The 19,922-nt window shown below is 42.0% G+C and overlaps 3 protein-coding genes across 5 annotated transcripts in view; 2 read left to right on the plus strand and 1 right to left on the minus strand.

Moving 5' to 3' along the window:
- Nucleotides 1-5,392, plus strand: part of Trmt2b (tRNA methyltransferase 2 homolog B) — a 60,223-nt gene extending 54,831 nt beyond the window's left edge. The window contains exon 15 of the transcript XR_004771384.1: nt 4,270-5,392. The gene's annotated coding sequence lies outside the window, so the exon portion shown is untranslated. The remainder of the gene's footprint in view (nt 1-4,269) is intronic.
- The window catches only part of Xkrx (XK related X-linked), a 76,001-nt gene that overhangs the window by 9,295 nt on the left and 46,784 nt on the right, over nt 1-19,922 (plus strand). The gene's annotated exons all lie outside the window — the stretch shown is intronic.
- On the minus strand, nt 4,808-19,068 carry Arl13a (ADP ribosylation factor like GTPase 13A). The gene is made up of 9 exons (XM_027433101.2): nt 19,010-19,068; nt 18,579-18,649; nt 13,324-13,576; nt 12,263-12,368; nt 11,602-11,789; nt 10,715-10,892; nt 10,444-10,624; nt 8,819-8,905; nt 4,808-4,860 (listed from the first exon to the last, which is right to left on the minus strand). Exons 1-9 carry the CDS (start codon nt 19,066-19,068, stop codon nt 4,808-4,810), a joined length of 1,176 nt encoding a protein of 391 aa, XP_027288902.2.

Here is a 19,922-nt window from a genome sequence, read left to right on the forward strand (position 1 = left end):
TTAACCTCTTCAACTCTGTTTCCTATCCCTCTTCCTGTTGCATGAGTTCTAATTGGTCTTAATAATAAAACCCAGAGCCAGATATTGGAGTAAATGCTGAAAGATCAGAGAGACAAATGAACAAGCCCCAGCCAACTCTTCCCAAGTTCCTCTCTCCTCCCACCTCATATTCTCTCCGCCCAGCCATATTACTTCCTGTCTGTCTGTACAGACCTCTATGGTTAAGTAGTGGCTAGCTTTGCCTTCTGATCCTCAGGCAAGCTTTGTTAGAGTACAAATAAGATATCACCATATCTTCCTGCAGAATAAGGATAATGGTGGGACACACAGATATTGTGTCTCTGTCACCAATCATGAACTGGAAATGCATTTAAACTACCTGGTCTACTTAACACTAGCTCAGCAGCGATAGTACATAGTACAGTAGCCGCTGTTTGCTTTTGTGATGGCGTGGATGACTGGATGGTGCCCGGCATCACTAGAGCGTATGGGGACTACATAGCTCTAGCCTAGGAAAAGACCTACACTCAAAATCCAGAATAATTTTTCTGCCAAATGTGTATCATTTGCACCACCATAAAGCTGAGAAATCCTTAACTTCAACTATTGAAAGCTGGTACTTAATTTCAAGCAAACAAAACCACACATCACAGAGTCCCTTCCCCGTGGGTGTGGGTGTTTGTTTCTCAGTGTTTATGTTTTCCTTAAATATTATACTCTCTAGTGAGAATTGAAAGTACAGTTTGAAGAGAAATGAAGGAGAGAAAAGAGACAGGGAAGACCACCTCCCTCATTTTGTCACCTACATAATGTTACTTGCTAAAAATAATCCACTTGTCAAATCCCTTTGTACCATTGTAAGAAGTGCTAATGTAAGACATGTGCTTTTCACACTAACCCTGGTGAGGTGTCTTAGATTCAGGACTTTGTTAGACATGATGGCAGTCCCTTTTGGGCTCAAGAGCTCAGCACTATAAAATGTTCCCAACACCTACTAGCTTGCCCTTTTTTAACCCCCAAAGAGAAAACTTGTTTCTAAGATGGGGCAAGTTAAACACTATACTGTATCCGATCCTGCATTAGATACTGAGTAGAAAAGAGGCATTAGTGGAAAAAGCTGGTGAAATCCAAATACTTGGTTGCTTTGATCAGTGCACTGGAGGAAGATAAGATGTTTGTTACCATTAGGGCAATTTAGGTTGAAAGGTCTATATAAATTCTTTGTGCTATATTTACAACCCCGGTAAATCTGAAGTCTTGTTCAGTGTACAGAGTTAACAGAACAAACCAGAACTTAACAGCTGGATGTGGTGGCACACACCTATTATCCCAGCACTGGAGAGACAAAAGAGGAGAACCCTAAATTCAAGGCCAACCTGGGCTATATAGCAAAACTCCATCTTAATCTACTCCCCCCCCAAACACTCCAGTTTAATAAAACAAAGCATTGACTGAAAGCCAGTCCTAGAAAAACAAGGTCTGTATAGGTACTGAAGCAGGGTCTCCAGAAGGAGAAATTTACTCAACTTGATACCCAGATGTGTGATGGATAAAGACTAATGCTGGAGTGCTGCCTATGACAAGGAAACAGGTGGCTGGCTACCTTTGTAGCTGCCAGTGGCTTACAAATGAGAGCCTGCTGGCAGTTTACCAAAAAGGGGGGTTTCCTTTCTTTCAGAATAAGTGAGTGCATTTCAAAACATTTTGGTAGTTTGATTTAACAGACACCCAAATGTGTGTAAATTCTTGTCTTGGAATTGTTTGGTTGGCTTTGGGTTCAGAATGAATTTCTCACTGTGGCATTCAGTTCTCTAAACCCTGAATTAAATTCTATCCACAGTTTCCTACTATTCGAGCTAAAGAGTAGGTGTATCCTACTCATATAATAAGAATGAAAATTTTCTTTAAAAACAAACAAACATTAGGCTAGGGGTTTGGCTCCTTTAGTAAGAGGGCCTGTCTAGTATACAGGAAGCCTTTCATTCCATCGGCATAAAGCAGACATGGTTGTACATGCCATTAATGCCAGCACTTGGGAAGTAGAGGTAGGAGAGTTAAAAGTTCAAGGTTATCCTTGTCAACATAGAGAGTCTGAGGCAAGCCTGGACTATAATGAGACCCCATGTCTTAGGGTCCCTATTACTTACGATAAAACACCATGACCAAAAGCAAGTTGAGGAGGAAAGGGTTTATTTGGCTTACACCTCTGTATTTGTGGTTCATCACTGAAGGAAGTCGGGACAGGAATTCAGTCAGGGCAGGCAACTGCAGAGGCTGTGGAGGGGTGCTGCTTACTGGCTCGCTCCCCATGGTTTGTATGGTCTGCTTTCTTATAGAATCTAGGACCACAATCCCAGGGGTGGTCCCACCCACAGTGTGCTGGGCCCTCCCACATCAAGTCACATTAAGAAAGTGCTCTACAGACTGACCTACAACTCAATCTTTTTCTGTTGTTTTTTTGGGGGTGGGGGGTGGGGGTGGGTGGGTGGTTCGAGACAGGGTTTCTCTGTGGCATTGGAGGCTGTCCTGGAAATAGCTCTTGTAGACCAGGCTGGCCTCGAACTCACAGAGATCTGCCTGCCTCTGCCTCCCAAGTGCTGGGATTAAAGGCATGAGCCACCACTGCCTGGCTACAACTTAGTCTTATGGACATATTTTCTGAATTGAGGTTCCCTCCTCTCAGATGACTTTAGCTTGTTGTGTCAAGTTGCCATAAAACTAGCCAGGATACTCCCCTGCCCGCCCAATGTGTGGGGTCCTAGCATGCCCTTTATCCCAGCTAGAGACAGAAGGATAAGTTCTAGGCCAGTCTGGGTTGAATATTGAGACTTTGTCTCTAAAACAAACAAACAAAAAACAAAAACAAAAACAAAAAACAGCAAGAAAACATGTTGTGGGAACTGTCAAGGGCTCTTTACAGAATTACAGTGCTCATTCCTTTCTGAACCTCTTTAGACATGTACTTTTACATGTATGCTTTACTTAGTTCCAGTCAGCATGCTTTCTCCATCATCTGTTATTTTTACTTAACACCATTTCACATTCTGATTTCTGCCCCCACAGTGCACATCATTGTGTGCTTGCTTAATGGCTGTGTAGCATTCATTGTGGAAAATAGCATACCAGTTCTTAGGGCTGGGCTTGCTTTCATGAGCAGACCCCAAAGCTTGCTGTCTCTTAGCACTAGAGGTTTATTTTAAGTTCCTGGAAGTAGCAACGAGCATGAGCGTGGGATCCCGTGGGATTCTTGAGTCACCAGCACACAGCACAGTCGGCTTTGTTAACATTGCTCTGCCTACCACTCCACAGCAGAGCCTCCCCAGGCTGCCTGGACCTGAGTTGGACTCCTCCTGGGCGCAACTTCCACAAACCAGATCTGAAACTAACATAACAACAGCAGGCAATACCTGCTGCTTCCTCCCTGGAGTGGGAGGGATCACAGTGCCACTGTTGTCCCCCACAGAGTCTGGAGTGAGAGAAATGTCAAGAGGAGTGAGGGTAGGTTATTACAGCTGAAGGAGTAAGATAGAGGGCAAGGATGCCATGACCATAACTGTAGGTGCATTTGTGAAAGTGTAATGGGCTGAGTGCATGATTCCAAAAGATTGAGTGATAGCTTTCTTTTTCCATACCTCTTTCTGACAGACATCCCAATATTTGGTCTTCTGATAAAGGGTTTGTGGGGTCGGGTAATAAGATACCGAACCTGGGTTTGACTACTAACCTAGCTGTGGCCACTGCCATCTTCTGGACAAGAACAATAGTTGGTATGCAGGATTTTCCCGAGAGAAAGTGATATTTGGTACATCTCATTATCATGTCATTCCAGCAGCAACTGCCTTGAGAAGTGATTTGTTACTTTACCCTAAATTATCACTGCTCTTTCCTTGTTCTTTTTATTTTTTTTCAGACAAGGACTGGTATCAAACTTGCTCTGCAGCCATGAATTACCTTGAACTTTTGATCCTCCTGTCCTTATGTCTGGAGTGCTAGATAAGCAGACACTATCATTCCCAGTTTTGAGTGGTGCTGGGGATCGAGGAACACATGCATAATTCGTGGGAACTAGAGTACAGGAATTGAAAGCCATTTAGAGCAAAGGAATGTCCCTACCCCTCCACAGTAAATTCTACAGTCCCAAAGCTAAGATCTGACTCGAAAGAACTAATACCCGAGCCATGTGGAGTTTGAATTGTGGGCCAAGGCTATGTATGTGCTTAAAGTATGCTGTCAGGATGTGACAGTTAATCATCATTGTCAACTTGACAGATTTAGAATCTCCATGGAAACACCTCTGGATACGTCTGTGAGGATGTTTTCACAGAAGGAAGACACCCCGAATGTGTGCAGCAACACCACAGTGGAGTGCAGTGGTCCTGGGGAAGGGCTGGGAAAGTGAGCTGAGCACCAGCCTTTACTTCTTTCTGCTTCCTGACTCTGGATGCAGAGTCACCAGCTGCCACAGCTGGAGCCACTGGAGATACTGTGCTTCTCTCTCCCTTCATAATGGACTTTATTTCCCCTCAAACTGTGAAGTTGCTTTTTGGGGGTATTTTGTCACAGCCACGGGAAAAGTAGCAAACACATCGGAATCTAGGTTCTAAAAGTCCTGGAGGAAGGCCAAGATGTTGATAAATAGAGAGGAACTCCAAGGCAACCATTTGCCTTGAATAAATTTTGCACTCTTGATTCAAAAAAGTATCCTTTGCTTTGTCCTCGGACTGCCTCACTGCTAACTTCTTTGGTGGAGAAAGATTCTCAAAGAAGAGAATGTGGGGAGGTAGTGATGGTAACTACCATGGCTTCTTTAAGCCAGCTCTTCATCCTTTAGATCTAAGATACCTGCCTTTAGGTCATTCGCTGTCAGAAAAGAGACACATTTTAAAGCAAAGCCTTTAATTCTTAAAAGTGTAAGCTAATGATCTAGCCAAACTGTCCACTAACTAGTATTAGCCAGTGTTTAATGAGCTACTTAAGATGTGCTGGCTGGGCACTAGCTAAACATTTTATATGGATTAGTGGCTTCAAACTAGCTCAGGAGAAGGGTTATTGTTATTTCTCTGGGGGGCAGTTTATTTCTGGCTTCACTGGAAGTTACCAAGTCATCTAGCTTGATGGGGGTTTGAGAGATGTCCTAAAAGTCTGTAGAGGGCTGGAGAGATGGCTCAGAGGTTAAGAGCACTGACTGCTCTTCCAGAGGTCCTGAGTTCAATTCCCAGCACCCACAAGGTGGCTCACAACCATCCGTTATGAGATCTGATGCCCTCTTCTGGTGTGCAGATAGACATGGAAGCAGAATGTTGTATAAATAAAACTAAAATCTTTAAAAAAAAAGTCTGTAGAAACAAAATTAAGTTCCACTTCAATACATGCAAACATACATACATACATACATACATACATACATACATACATACACAACACATTGCTACTCTTTAAAACTTTTGTGACTGATAGATTGTTTTTAGAAGGACCAGAATCAGCAAGGACACCCCAAGACCAAGTTCTCAGCAGAAAGGAGATTTATTTGCCACAGAGGGCAGGAATAAGAGACAAAGACAGGAGACAGGACAAGGGAGAAGGGTAAAGGAACAAGAGAGGTGGCAGAGGGATATTTGCCCTGGAGGGACAATGGACTGCCACTGGATAGAGAGACATGTCCCACAAGCAAATGACAGTTTAGAAAGGGAAAAAGGGGATTAAAGGTGTTGGTGGTGCAGGCCTTTAATCCCAGCACTCGGGAGGCAGAGGCAAGCGGATCTCTGTGAGTTCGAGGCTAGCCTGGTCTCCAGACTGAGTGCCAGGATAGGCTCCAAAGCTACACAGAGAAACCCTGTCTCGAAAAACAAAACAAAAACTTTAGAAAGGGAAAAAGGAAGCTCCCCTTAGGGTGAGTTGGTTTGTTTTAATTGGGTATGTTAATTAGAGTAGCCAAAAAGGGGCTTTTGATTTGCTGGACTTCAATCCTTTGATAGCTGAACCTTGGTAGTCAGCCTCAGGAGGAGGAAGTGGTAAAATAAAGAAATAGACTTTGGTGGGCAGCTTTAGGAATTTTATCTATGGTTTAGCAAGGAGGAGGGAAGGGTAAGTGCTTTCAGCCACATTTGCCAGTGTTGGAGCCTGCTAGAGCCCTTCATAGGGAGATGGCTCAGCAGGTAACGATGTTTTCTGCTAAACTTGACAACTTGAATTTAACCTCTAGAACCCACATAGTTTAAGGAGGGAACTAACTTCTGCAAGTTGTCCTATGGCTTCCACCTGCATTGGTACCAATGTTCCCTAAATAAGCAAAATGTAAAAATAAACAAGTAATAAATAAATAAATAAATAAATAAATAAATAGCCGGGCGTTGGTGGCATACTCCTTTAATCCCAGCACTCAGGAGGCAGAGGCAGGCGGATCTCTGTGAGTTCGAGGCCAGCCTGGTCTCCAGAGCAAGTGCCAGGATAGGCTCCAAAGCTACACCGAGAAACCCTGTCTTGAAAACCCCAAATAAATAAATAAATAAATAAATAAATAAATAAATAAATAAAAGGTCTATTAAAAACTTGCTGAACAAAATCTGCATGAAATGGTATGAACCCAAAACCCCAGTATGAAAGAAGGTCATGAGTTCAAGACCAGTGTACACACACGCATATGTACACAAATAAATGTAAAAAGCCCACCCAGCTTTAGCTTCTATTTAGAAAAAAAAATTGTCTCAGAGAGAAACATATCCATTGCACAAAGAGAAGTGTGACAGTGTACTGTAATTCAGGATTTTTTCTGTTTTTGGAAAAGGCCTCTTGTATCCGAGGACAACCTTGGACTTGCTCTGTGGTGGATCCACCTGCCTCTACCTCCTGAATTCTGGCATTACAGGCATACACTACCATGTCCCATTTGTATGGCACTGGAAATAGAACCCAGGGTTCAATGTGCTAGGCGAGCACTCTACCTACTATGCTTCAGCCCCAGTTGAAATTCAGCTTTGTTAGAAGGTCTTTAACCTTAATTCTCTTCCTTGCTCATATTCATAGGCCTACTTACTATACCTTTTTCTGTTGGCCAAGAAAATATTCCTGTGTAATAGACACATGCCATGAAGAAAAATGTGTGTGGACGATCAATTCTTTTTTAAAAACTTGGTTTTATTGGCTGGGCATGGTGGCAAGTCTCAGTGGTTCTCCTGTCTGCCCCTTAAAGTTTGGGGATTATAGCTGCATGCATGTTCATGATCTGATTTTTTACACCGGTGCTGGGAACCAAACTTAGGTCCCCATGCTTGCTCATCAAGTACCCTTATCCGATGAGTCGTCTTTATAGCACCTGTGGACTTGGACTCGAACTGAAAAACTGGTTCTGATAACCAGACGGTGGTGGTGCACACCTTTAATTCCAGCACTTGGGAGGCAGGGGCAGGTGGATCTCTGAGTTCAAGACCAGCCTGGTCTACTGAGTGTGTTCCAGGATGGCCAGGGCTACATGGAGAAACCCTGTGTTGAAAAACAAACAAACAAACAACAAAACAAACAAGCAAACCAAAAAACCAAAACTGGCTCTGCTATCTCCTAGTGGGTGCCCAGGACAAATTAGCTAACCTCTCTGAACATCAGTTTCTGTCTCTGTGAGGTAAAGATGAAAGGCATTTTATATATGTAAAGCAGTTAGCCCAGCATCTGACAAAGTGGAAGCGCTCAATCAACTATTCCTGCTAGCACTGTTGGAGCCCTTATTTATGGCTTTTAATGGAATTCTCCTCACATAGGCATGGCTACACTGCAGCATTATTTCCTGGCTATAGCTTTCTTTCTAGAGGCAGTTGGAGAAAGGCATGTATGGCTCTTTTTGCCTAAGTTAGCTTTAGCTAGGCTGTATTAGATTCCATTCCTTGATCTGCTTTTTACACTATCCTTATTTGGGAAATGATGTCAGGTATAATACCTGCCCAGGAAGGTTGCAAATATGACAATAGATTGGAAGGACTTAGCACTTTGCTGGGTATACAGAAAGCACCCAATAAATGGGTCCCATGATGAAGGCGATAACAGTAGTAGTAAGGGACCACTACCATCCCAAGCACACCACACTGTGGTTGCAGTGGGGATCCACACATGTGTTAAGAGGCAGCAGTTGCTGTTTCTGAAAGGCTAGCAAAGCACTGAGGCTTCCCAGACAGTAGGTATGTGTTTAAAACAGACCTGTTTTGGGATGTGTGACAAAAAATAAAACAATTGAGTAGAGCATCATCCTTATTTATTTTGCCAGTCCCTTTATACCTGAGAACCTTAAACAGAAATGTGTGATTCTAAAGTAACCCTGTTCTTCTAAGGCTCGATTTCAGTTGTTGACAACATCTTATCTGCAAGCTTTTTCAGAAGCGTCATAGTACATGTAGGAAGTCTCTGCTCTTCTTTGGTGAGATGGACGACACCTAACTTCCTACTGGCTACCACACTGGTGTGGAGAAACAATGGTTCTCAAGGATGTGATGTTAAAATAGGTGGACTTCTACGTGGGCTGGAGAGGCATTATCCAATAAAATTCAATGACTGAGTGTTCCTGCTGGTTCTGGAGATCTGCCCATTCACTGAAAGGTGGTAGAGGTAACGATTCTTTGGCTGGCCCTCCGTTTTCTCTTTAGTAGTCTGTTACGTCTAATCAGGGGGAAAAAAACAGCCAGTTTTGCAAATGAAGTCAAGTACAAGGTTTCTATTCTTTCCCAGACTATTTGGGGTAGGAGGGTGCTGGCCAGTTTCCAAGGCACCCTATGGGACACCCACCCTCCATCCTAGCTTCAAACATTCTTTTACTCTTTCTTTAAGGAGTACTAACCGCATGAATGGAAGGCTTTGCCACAGGGATCTTCCAGTAACATTTCTTCAGTGTCCCAGGTGTCTTTTCTCTTTTTTGGCCTACGAGCTGAAGTTACAGAAATGAAAAGGAGTTTTGGTTTTGGATAAAAAATTTAGGGGTAGTTTTTGACATCTAGAAAGACATACTCTATTTTCTACTAGATCCCTTCTACTCAGCTGTCATCCTCACCCCTTATCCCAAGACCTGTGCCCATTTTTTCCTAAGTGGCTTTGGCCAAGAACATGTTCCTCAGTTATGCATAACAACTCAGTCTGAGGTGACATGATGATTATCAGTTGACAGTCAATATATGTCAAGTGGTGGAAGAATTCCCATGCTAGTAAATAGAAGTCATCATTAGCATTGAAATTTTTGTGTATAATATATGTGTATGTATGTGTTGTGTACATGAGCATGAGGAGCCCAGGGGTTGGCTCTTCATGTTTTTTTTTTCTTTTTGAGACACAGTCTCTCACTGAACCTAGATCTCACTGATGGCTGGGTAACCAGTGTGTTCTGGACACTCCTTTCTCTACCTGCTGCACCAGGCTAGGGTTACAAGTGTATACCAACAAGCCCAGCTTTTACATTGGTGCAGGGGATTCAAGCTCAGGTCTTCACACTGGCATGGAAGGCACATTAAGCACTGAGTCATCTCCCCAGTGCCTTATCATTAGTAATATTAATGTCCCCATAGTGTGGATGCATCCTAATTTATTTAGTCATCCCTGTCGTTGGGCATTTACATTGTTTCCAGCATTTAGCTCTTGTACTGGATGTTATAATTGGAATATTTTTAGTATTCTTTTGTGTACGTCAGTAATTATCTTTGTAGACAGCTAAGAAATGTGACTAGTAGTTTTAAAGGGCTGCCATACTTTTAAGTTCTTTTTAAAAAAGATTTATTTTAATTGTATGAGTCTTTTGCTTGCATGTATATCTGTGCACCACATTTATGTCTGTGAAGGTAAGAAGAGGGCATGAGATCCCCTGGGACTGGAGTTACAGGTGATTGTGAGCCACCATGTGGTTGCCAGGAGCCAGACCTGGTTCCTCTGCAAGAGGAACAAGTGATCTTAACCACTGGGCCATCTCTCTAGCCCCATTTTCTTTCTGTTTTTTTTTTTTTTCGAGACAGGGTATCTCTGTGTAGCTTTGGAGCCTATCCTGGGACTCACTCTGGAGACCAGGCTGGCCTCGAACTCACAGAGATCCGCCTGCCTCTGCCTCCCGAGTGCTGGGATTAAAGGCATGCGCCACCAACGCCCGGCGCTCTGACCCCATTTTCAAAGTTCTTAATATATTGAGAAAAGGAGAGGAAGAGAGAGCCAGACAATATATCCTACATAAACGGTTATGCCAATTTGCCCTTCCACCATTGGCAAGCATAACCTTGAAGTTATTGCTATAGCCATCCAAAGATCTTGTGTCAAAGTAATGCTGGGGTACTATGCTGGCCTATCAGAAGATGGTCTCCAAGCTTTGGCCATACTTCTCTCAACAATAGACCAGAGTGTGAAAAGTGAGTTTCATTCTCAAAATAGGAATGCTATCGTAGAAAATATAAAGGAAGGCCTGTACAACTTTCTTCTGTAGCCAATTACCTTTGAAAAGATTGGCATCAACAGATGGAGCTGGAGTCTGTACATCATAATTTTGAGTGTTGCAAGCCTTCGTGATACTCTGAGCTCCAATCTTCCGAGAACATTCACCTTCCTCCATGATTACATCCAGAGCAAATGTTACTGACATATTTTTTTTGGGCCTCATTCGAAGACCATCTTTCTGTATGCCAAGAAGAAGAGGGAAATTGCCAATTAGTTCTCAAGAGTTCAATTATTGACCATGGGCAATTGTGTTTCAAAAGCCATTTACCTGTAGGATTGGCTTTAGGGGCCTAGTATCCTGTGAGCGCTGTATTAAATGTTGTCTTGTTTCAAAATGATGCCTTTTCTCAAAGTGTCTTTGTTCAGTATGCTGTCTGTGCTCCAGGTGTTGTCTTTTCTCAAAATGCTGCCTGTTGTCTTTGAGCATCACCACTCTGTTAGTTAAGCTGAGTTTGAAAGAAAAAATCAGTAGTAGAAACACATACTTCAAGATTTTTCTTCTTGTTTTGGTACTGGGGACTGAATTCAGGGCCTTCCATGAGTGAGGTTAATGCTCTGCCATTGAGCTGTCCTAGCCTTAAAGCTTCATTATTCAATGAAGCCACTATGCTATCCTGTCCATAAGCCTTTGGTCAGTGACAGTGACAATAGAGCAAGAGGACATTTAGGGTTTATGTCCTTGAAACCAACCTGATCATGCCCTATTTTATCTTTTCAACATTTCTGTGCTTTCCTATCATTCTATGATTAGGCAGATCACAGAACTAGAGGCTGAGAATTGGAGCAGCTGTGTAACATTCATCTTTAGAATATTGTCAATAGGCTCCTTAAGGGGTACATGTTCCCTCTTGTCTTCCACATGGCAACTCAGGGAACAGAAGCCCTATTTTGGAGAAGCCCTGATACTGATAGGTTGGCCTTACATTTATTTTTTAAACCTATATGCCACTCATCCCACTAAAATGACTGCTAAAAGCTGTTCCAGGTCTGGTAGTGTACCTAGCAATGTTGATGGACACTGCCATAGCCCAACTTGGGCCATCAGATTCTGAAGGACTTGCTGCCCAAAATTTAAGTACCTCTCAGCGTTCACAGGTGATGTTGAAAATTGACTCACTTGTATTATCAGTAAATCTAATGAAAGCAGCTCAGTACCTGTCTGATGAGCATCTTTCTCCACAGCCTCTGATGTTCTTGGAGGTTGAGATGCTCATACCGGATGTTTGTTGTCGAGTATACAGCTCTTCGTATTGATCCCCAATAACAGATAATAGCCAGCGTAGCCCTATAACTATTGGCTGTTGATGCCTCTTTGGGAGGTTTTTCATGGTTGAACATGGTTCCTGTAAAAAAAGAGAAAAGAAGGCCTCAAACCTGGATCCCTGGACCTTTAGGTTCTAAAGGCCTGATCACTGCCATTTAAATGGCAGAGGTAGGTATGCTGTGCCTGAATAGGTTCTCAACTTCCCAAGAGTCTCTCAGCGTTCATCTGGGAGTGTAGATAAAGAGCATAAAAGCTGAGGCCCTTTAATAAAATGGCTATAGTGCCTTCATTGTATGACCTCAAACAAGCCACTGAGACCCTCTGGCCATTTAGCTTTCTCACCTATAAAATGGGGATTTTAAAATCTTACAGAACTGCTTTGAAGGCAGAGTGAAATATTTGTTGTCATTGTCAAGTTAGAAATAATCATGGCAGGTGTTGCCTGTCAGGGAAAGAAACTTTGCCCCCAAACCAGTATATGGGCTGATGACAGACAGGGCCCTGGTTATATTAGCCAGGGCTAGAGGAAGAGAAGGAAATGCTGACACTTACCACTCTGCACATGGACTTAGTCTCATTCACTAGCCTTTCCAGAAGTAGATATTCAATGATATCACAAGGCAAGAGGGCATCCTTCTTGTCTTGTTTGTTTGCCAGACTAGAGCAGGGCATATAAGAGAGCAGAAAAGACAAGAAGAGTGAAACCAAAGTAGAGTCAAAGGGAAGGGAAAGCCCAGCATGGTTGTACCCCCACCTCTTTAGTCTCAGTACTTGGGAATTTAGGCCAGCCTAGCCTACACAGTGAGACTCTATCTCCAAAACCAACAGAAAACAAAACACAAGCAAACAAACAAAAAGTGGGTAGGGGAACGCTAACTCTAGTATAACTGCCACATGTCCAGGAATTGGGCTTAAATACAAAGCCAAGGAGATTGGCTAGGAATTTTCTAGCCAACTTTCAAAAGAGGAAAAAATAGTGCAAAATTATTTGAATCTAAACTCCTTTCCCACTTCCTCTGTATCACGTCTCAAACTTTAGTTACAATCGCTATTTGGGATATGAACAGGTGTGGAGTTTTACATTTCCAGAACTCTTTATACTCTAGTTGGGTTGCTAATGGGGAATGAGAATAGCAGAAGGGGGAGATGGTAGGGGTGAGGTGTGACAGGTTCCTGGAAGTATCCCCCTGAAATGAGGACCAGTTACACAAGTCTTGAGCAAACAGCTGAGGGAGGAAGGCATTGGAACCTTACAACATACAAAATAGGGTTTGCTGTCTGCCATAATCAAGTTTCAGATCAGAGACTCAAACCATAAAAGAGCAAATTTAGGAAAAGTCTTTAGGAAGAGGCCAGGGTTGGGATGGGAGCAGTAGATAGTATTTCTGTTAATGAAGATTCGGGATTCTTCATTAGGTATCATGTCCCATATGACAGTGTGTAGCAGAGAGTGGCTCTTGAAAACAGTGACCAGTGAACTAGGCCTTTCTACATCATTGAGCCCAAAGGGGTATACCTCCCTGTGACAAAAAGAGCACCTGGCCCTTAATCTTGATACCTTTCCCAAGGCACAAATTGGTAAAGGGAAATAGGAGGAAAAGGCAGAAGCTTACATTAAGATGGGCTTCCCGGATACTCTTTTATCAAACATCAGGCGCGTTAAGATGATCTTCACTTCCTGTATTCGTGACATATCACTAGAATCCACGACAAAAACAAGCCCCTGTGCCTCAGCATAGTAGTTTGGCCATTTTTCTCGGCCTTTTAGGTCTCCATTCAGGTCATAGACAGACACTTGATAATCGTCTAGTAGAAGTGTAATCTGTGTTGGTTTCATGTGGCTGTGGTGTATCTTGCTAGGAATTACTGCAAACAGAAGGAGGGGAGAAGCGACCACAATGTGGCAAAATGTAGTTAGATAAGATTGTTCATCCTCTTGTGGAGCCTGCTCTCAGAAATTCTACTATAGCAGCCTGCTGCCCTCCTCAGATCCATCATGCACCTTTCTAGTTCTTTTTGTTGTCGTTGCCTTGATTAGCCTGGACTCACTATGTAGACCAGGCTGTCCTCGCCCTCAGAGATCCATCTGCCTCTGCCTCCTGAGTGCTGGGATTAAAGGCATGCGCCACTACTGCCTGACAAAATGCATCTTTCTAAATCATCACTTTTTCTGTGCTACCCTCCCTGGCTTTATGACTTTCGTGAATAAATTGAATGGTGGCCACCGTAGACCTGGTTCCTATCCATGTCCCCTCACCCTACACGTCTCTCTTTTCCTGGGTCTTTACAAACTGCCATTCTTTTCACCATTCTGTGGTTGGCTCATGCCTGTTTTTATAAAATATCCAGTCAGATCTTGTTTATTTTAGAAAAATTTCCCTCACACCATCCTTAGTCTGTATAAAGTGCTTTCCACCTGGTGTTTAGCATTATTGTAACATATATTAGAGTCATAAATTCTATTATTTATTTAACTGAGTTATAAGCTTCAATAGGAAGGTGAACTCTTATTTTTATCCCTTACATTCATGAAGGTGAGCACAGATGCTGGCACACAAGAACTCAATAAATGTTGGATGAATGAATGCTAGTTCTTTCTCTTTGTATTTCACACACATTGGTGTTTTGCCTGTGTGTATGTCTATATGAGGGTGTATTGGAGTTACAGACAGTTATGAGCTGCCATGCCGGTGCTGGGAATTGAACCAAGGTTCTCTGGTAGAACAGCCAGTTCTCTTCACCTCTGAGCTATCTTTCCAGCCCTAGTTCTTTGTCATTTGCAATTTCTTCAAGGCTCAACCACAACATTCTTCAGGAAGCCTTCTCTGATGTGCCAGCTTCTTACTGTTCCCTTTCAGCACATTGCTGAAGTAGTCATTGACCTATTTTTATGCTTGCCCATTGCCTTACAGTAGGGGTTCAGCAAGTGCTTACAATGTCTATTATTATGACATTGTAATAATAATGAGGACATGAAGCGTCTCTTGTGTGTCTCTTCCAAGAAACCATGGCAGATGTGGGCACATTTCCCATGTAAAAGCTTTGCCCAGAACATAATATCCTGTATGGAACTAGATACCTCAATCAACCCTAATAGAAATGCATTTTACAACAACAGTCTTTATATACTTCACAGTTTGTTGAACTGATGGTTATGGTCTAAGTTTCTGCTCACATTATTAGTTAATAACTTCATACATTCTCGACACTAGGATTACTCAGACTAGAATCAGTAATTTCTTATTGGTAGTAGATATGTCTGTAACATTTTGTATAGGGTTGCCAAAATAAATCCTTAGGCCAAATTACTAATTCCTTCAGATTTTTGGAAATATTTGTTTATATACACTTTTGAATAGACACATATATCTGTATGTGTATATAATATGGCAACTATACTTCAATGTAGTTTTATAGCATTTCTTCTATTTTCATGTTTTCTGCCTTTTAATTATAGCTTTCAGAAAGCATATACATTTCAGTCACTGCTTTGATATGATACTTGCTATGGAAATTACACTACTTGAAAACATATACATACAAGTAGAATTATACAGACTTACCAAGTTGTACTTGTGGATTTAGGAATGTGTGTGTGTGTGTGTGTGTGTGTGTGTGTGTGTGTAATAGCAATTAATGAAAAAAGAGGCCATGAATTTGAAAGAGAGCAAAGAAGGGTATATTGAAGGGTTTGGAGGGAAGAAAATGAGGGAGGAAATGATATAATTATATTATAGCCTCCAAAAAACAAAGTAAAAAGAAGAGATGAATAGGTTAAAACTCCAAAAGACAATTTTAAAATATTGTTTTATGTGTCTCAGAACATCTTATTATTTTTTTCCGGTCAGAACTTAACAATTCCCCTGTTTTGTTTTCTTCTTTTTACTTAAAACTAATTTCTGTTTCTGATGACACTGGACGCTAGACCCTACAAGAAGGAGTTCTTGTAAATTTGCATTTATCCTACTTTCTCTTAATTTTTATAAATACCCTGAGGGCAAGTTCCAACATTCATTCATCTCTATATTCCTGGCTGAATGTTTCATGAAGTATGGTTTGGGAGTAGTGTGCTTCACAGTTTCATGGATGTACTTACAACCCCTACCCTGGACCAAATGACTCAACATCTCAGGATCCCTATGCTTGGGATGGAAGCATCCCTACCATTTGTAACAAAGTGACTATGGGTAGTATGATCCTGATGTGATTCTTCTACACTTTAAAGCTTGTGAATCATTGCTCCTGAGAGCTATGAAACTTGGGTGTGGTTGTGTCTCAGCATCACCTGATGAGAATGAGCTGCACCGGCCCTCACTAAACTCAAAGATGGGAGCTTCCTGATGCTGTGCTAAGAGCTGTCTGGGCTTCCTAGGTGACTTTGATCACTGCCTCATTGTTCTCTAACTTTACCTTCCCAGGCTTCCACAAACCTGTGGTGCTAGTCTTCATTCTCTGAGATTTGGATCACATAAGGGTGGTGCTCAAGCATTATGTTGTTTTTAAAGCTCTTGGGTTCAGCCTGGACCAAATTGTTCATCGGTTAATAGCACTTGCTGCTCTTCTAGATGGACTTGGGTTCCTGCACCCTCATGGTAGCTCAAACCTGTCTGTAATTTCAGTTCCCGACTATCTAATCCCCTCTTCTGGCCTCTGTGGGCACTGCATGCCATGTACACGGTACACATGCATACATGTAGGCAAAACACGCATACATATAAAATAAATAATTTTTAAAAATATACAGGTGTTTGGAATGTATAGTCAGATTTGAGAGTCATAGATTCAATGTATTTATTTAGGGCACCTGTCTTTGTTCCTTCTCGAGTTTCTTGTCTCATGTGACTGTGCCATGCAAAACAATTGTAGTGAATGGTGTCATCAATAATGATGGCTTGCATGCCAAACTGTTTTGTAGCTGGTGTCTTTAAAAGTCCATACAGATTACTATTTGTAGATTTGAATTTCTTTCCTAGACAATTAGCTGTTTGTGGCATTCATCTTGGAAAACACAGGAATCAGAGATGTGAGTTATTCAATTTAGGTACAGAGAAACCTACTAGATTGAGTTTAAGTGGACCTGCATGAACAGAGGTGGCCTGAGACATTCTTCAGAATGTGACATCAGTGCCTATTCGAATGTCTCTGTGAATGAAGTCACTACCATAAACCATTTTGAGCCAGCCCCAAGTTATTCACTGAGCACAAGGCAAGTTATACAGCAACAAATTACATCCACTGTGTTCCAGGAGTCAGAATGGAAAACAGCCACTTGTCTCAGACGAATAGCTTGTGGCTAATTGCAGATGAGTGCTTCCCACAGCTGATGGCCATCAGAAACACCTCTGGAGTTCTCATGTTGTGGGTTCCCAGGCCCCACCCAGACCAAATGGGAATATGGGGCTGAGGCAGCTGGAGCTATAGTAAACTCTCCCCATTCTTGTCAGTAATCTTGTGACTTGTCCTGCCTGGTTCTTTGACTTTCCTGTCACTGTTTACTTTTGATCATTTCTGCCTGTCAGTAGTGGGGGATGCAAGGAGTCAAGTGTACTGATCTAAGAGGGTATGTGAGGCTGAAGTGATGGCTAAAATACACTTGGAAGTTCTGTTGGGGCTGAGGGAGAAGTTCTGAAAGGGCAACACGTAGTCTCAGGGGAATGGTGGAGAGCTTTCATTCCAGGAGTGATAATTGAAGATATTGACACCATAGACTCAGATAGAGAAAGAGCCATTTCTTCTCATGGGCTTCCTGAGTTGGGGTGGATTTGAAATTGTGCAAGGATCTTGGGATAAGTGCATGCTAGAGGGTGTGAGCAAGGACTGTGGTGCAGGGAATAAAAGAGAGCTTTCCTGTGGCTAGGTTATGAATTGAGGGGCTTGGTTAAGCAGATGACAGAGGAGCTAAAATGTAGGAAATGAAAGCTTGTGGAGTACAGTGGTGTGGTAGAGGAATGGAAAGCATTTGCTTTTGTCGTATCAGAGTACTGTGTGGGAAGAATTTGGAAATGAAGCTGGAGGGGTCAGAGGCACAAACAGGACCTTGTGTGCTGCTAGAGACAGGTAAGCTTTACTTCAAAATCAGTGAGATGACATGGAGCAATACTGAGCAGGGGAGTGTCATGATTAGATTTTTGCATCTCTTTGATAATTAGAGGAACAGTAGAAATAACCAGATCAGCCAGAGTTCACTGTTGTTGAAGTAAACTGAAAAAATAACTCCAAATAGACCATGGGCACAGGTGTCAGGATAAGGTAACCCTTTCTTATACTTTGCTGACGGTTGCCAGGTTGTATAAAACTCAACCATGTCATTACACTCCTATATTGATTCAATAAACGTAGATGATGGGCCAGACTCAGTGTAGACCTTGGATTAACAGGTAGTTGGGGCTTCACAATGAGTATAGCAGCTTCCTTCAATGCTATGTGACTGCTGCTGGAAATGTCCAGGGACTGGGGATGTACCAGACTTGAAGGGCCATTTCTCCAGCTCTAAATTTCAGTATCAGCTGTCACAGAGTTTTTTGTTACTACATTTTTTTATTACTCTCCACGTGTCTCTTTTCTAGACCAAATCACCCATGAATTGAGCTCTGAAACTAGACAGCATTTCAAACACACTATGCTTCAAAATTGACTACAATGTTTTACATAGCGTAAGCTCATTCGTATTGATATCATGTGAGGACTTTCAATGAGGACATCTTATAAAGGGAGCAGGTGACAGTCTATAAACAGCTTGTTAATACCTAGTGAGGAGACTGAGATATTTATCTTTACAAGAGAGAAACTGAGGGTCAGGATGTAAGGCTAAAGTGGAATGAATGTTTCCAGCAGACCCACACCAGAAGCTAATGGTCTTAGTTCTCACATCTTTGAAAGGCCTCCATAAGATGACTTTTGCCCGAGTTTTCCAAGCCAATCACAATGATAGTCACATTCCTGGAAGAGGAAAAGGAAAATTAGTCAAAGCCATGAACCTCTTAATGTTTAGACTAAAGAATGCTATTCTTTCTCAGTGTTTGAAGCTTTGCTTGCAATAGTCTCAACTCATGTATCATAACAAGCCCTAAGACAGTGGCAGGAGTGTTGTGGCAACCCCTCCCAAATCCTCCAAGAATGCTTTCCCTCCCTGACACCTGTTTATAGAGTGATCATCCTCTCTCAACTCTGTTCCCAATCTTGCACTTGCTGTCTAATTTTTTATCAAATGTATCATGGTCATTTTTCCCTTGTAAAACTTTAGGCAGATACTTGGGAAATAATTCCAAATTGGGTGTAGAAAAGTAGCTGTAAAGTTACCTTTGTTTTGGATCTGTGGTCTTCTGACGAGACCAGCAGGCAGTCAAAAGTCGGAACATGATTCAGCTTGATTCTTAAATATTAAGGGACAAAAATAAATGACAAATCATATCAGTTGTAAATGATGTCAGTTTGTCACTATGCAGATGCTATTAAACAGAAAGTTGGGGACTGTTAGAATTCCATTGCATCATTCAGCCCACACTTACTTGTAAATGCTATAGAGGAAAAGCTGGCTATCCTGAGCTCCAATGACAGTTTTGTGGTAATATGTAGCTTCCTCCAAAATAGAGTGACTTGTCACTAAAGCAACCCAACACAGAGACACAATCCCTTTAGCTATATAGGTTGTTCCTACTAGGAATATCTTCTTTCAGAATTGGGGAAAGGTGTGACGATGCATTGGAGAGGAACCGGCTTAGTTTGAAGAACCATTGGAAGACATGTTTTAAGTAACTTCTCTATTGGGTTTGGTTCTTCAAAAGTAGAGGTGTTGGTGACCCATTTTTCATAGTTTTATTCAGTTCCTAGTGTAGACTAATAGATATTAAATAGCAATCCAGGTGCCCCATGGTCAAAGATTACAAGGGAGTTAAATATGTTTCTCAATTGAGTTTAATGTGCAACCTTGTTTGGAAGTGATTGCCTAAGTCAGAGATAGTTTAGGCAGCTGCTTCAAGGTTCCAATGTTGTAGCTTGTAGGAATACTTAAATTTTTTGAGATAGGTTTTACTTCATAGCTCTGGCTGGCCTGGTATTTGCTAAAAGGACCATGATAGCCTTGAACTCACAGAGATCAGCCTGCTTCTGCCTTCTCTATGCTTGGAGTAAAGGCATGTGCCACTACTCTTGGCTTCATTCCCCTTTATGATTGAAAAATTGTAGATCTATCACATTTTACTCATTCACTGAT

This window comes from Cricetulus griseus, chromosome X (assembly GCF_003668045.3).
Source record: "Cricetulus griseus strain 17A/GY chromosome X, alternate assembly CriGri-PICRH-1.0, whole genome shotgun sequence".
NCBI classification, from domain to species: Eukaryota; Metazoa; Chordata; class Mammalia; order Rodentia; family Cricetidae; genus Cricetulus; species Cricetulus griseus.

What these genes read in the sequence shown, in the direction of transcription:
- Arl13a (XM_027433101.2), bottom strand. Translation starts at nt 19,068, where the DNA reads ATGTTCCGACTTTTGACTGCCTGCTGGTCTCGTCAGAAGACCACAGAT. An exon ending in CTAAGTCCATGTGCAGAGTG is followed by an intron (nt 11,790 to 12,262) that starts GTAAGTGTCAGC and finishes CTTTTTTTACAG; the next exon opens with GAACCATGTTCAACCATGAA. An exon ending in TGATGCCAATCTTTTCAAAG is followed by an intron (nt 8,906 to 10,443) that starts GTAATTGGCTAC and finishes CTGTAACTTCAG; the next exon opens with CTCGTAGGCCAAAAAAGAGA.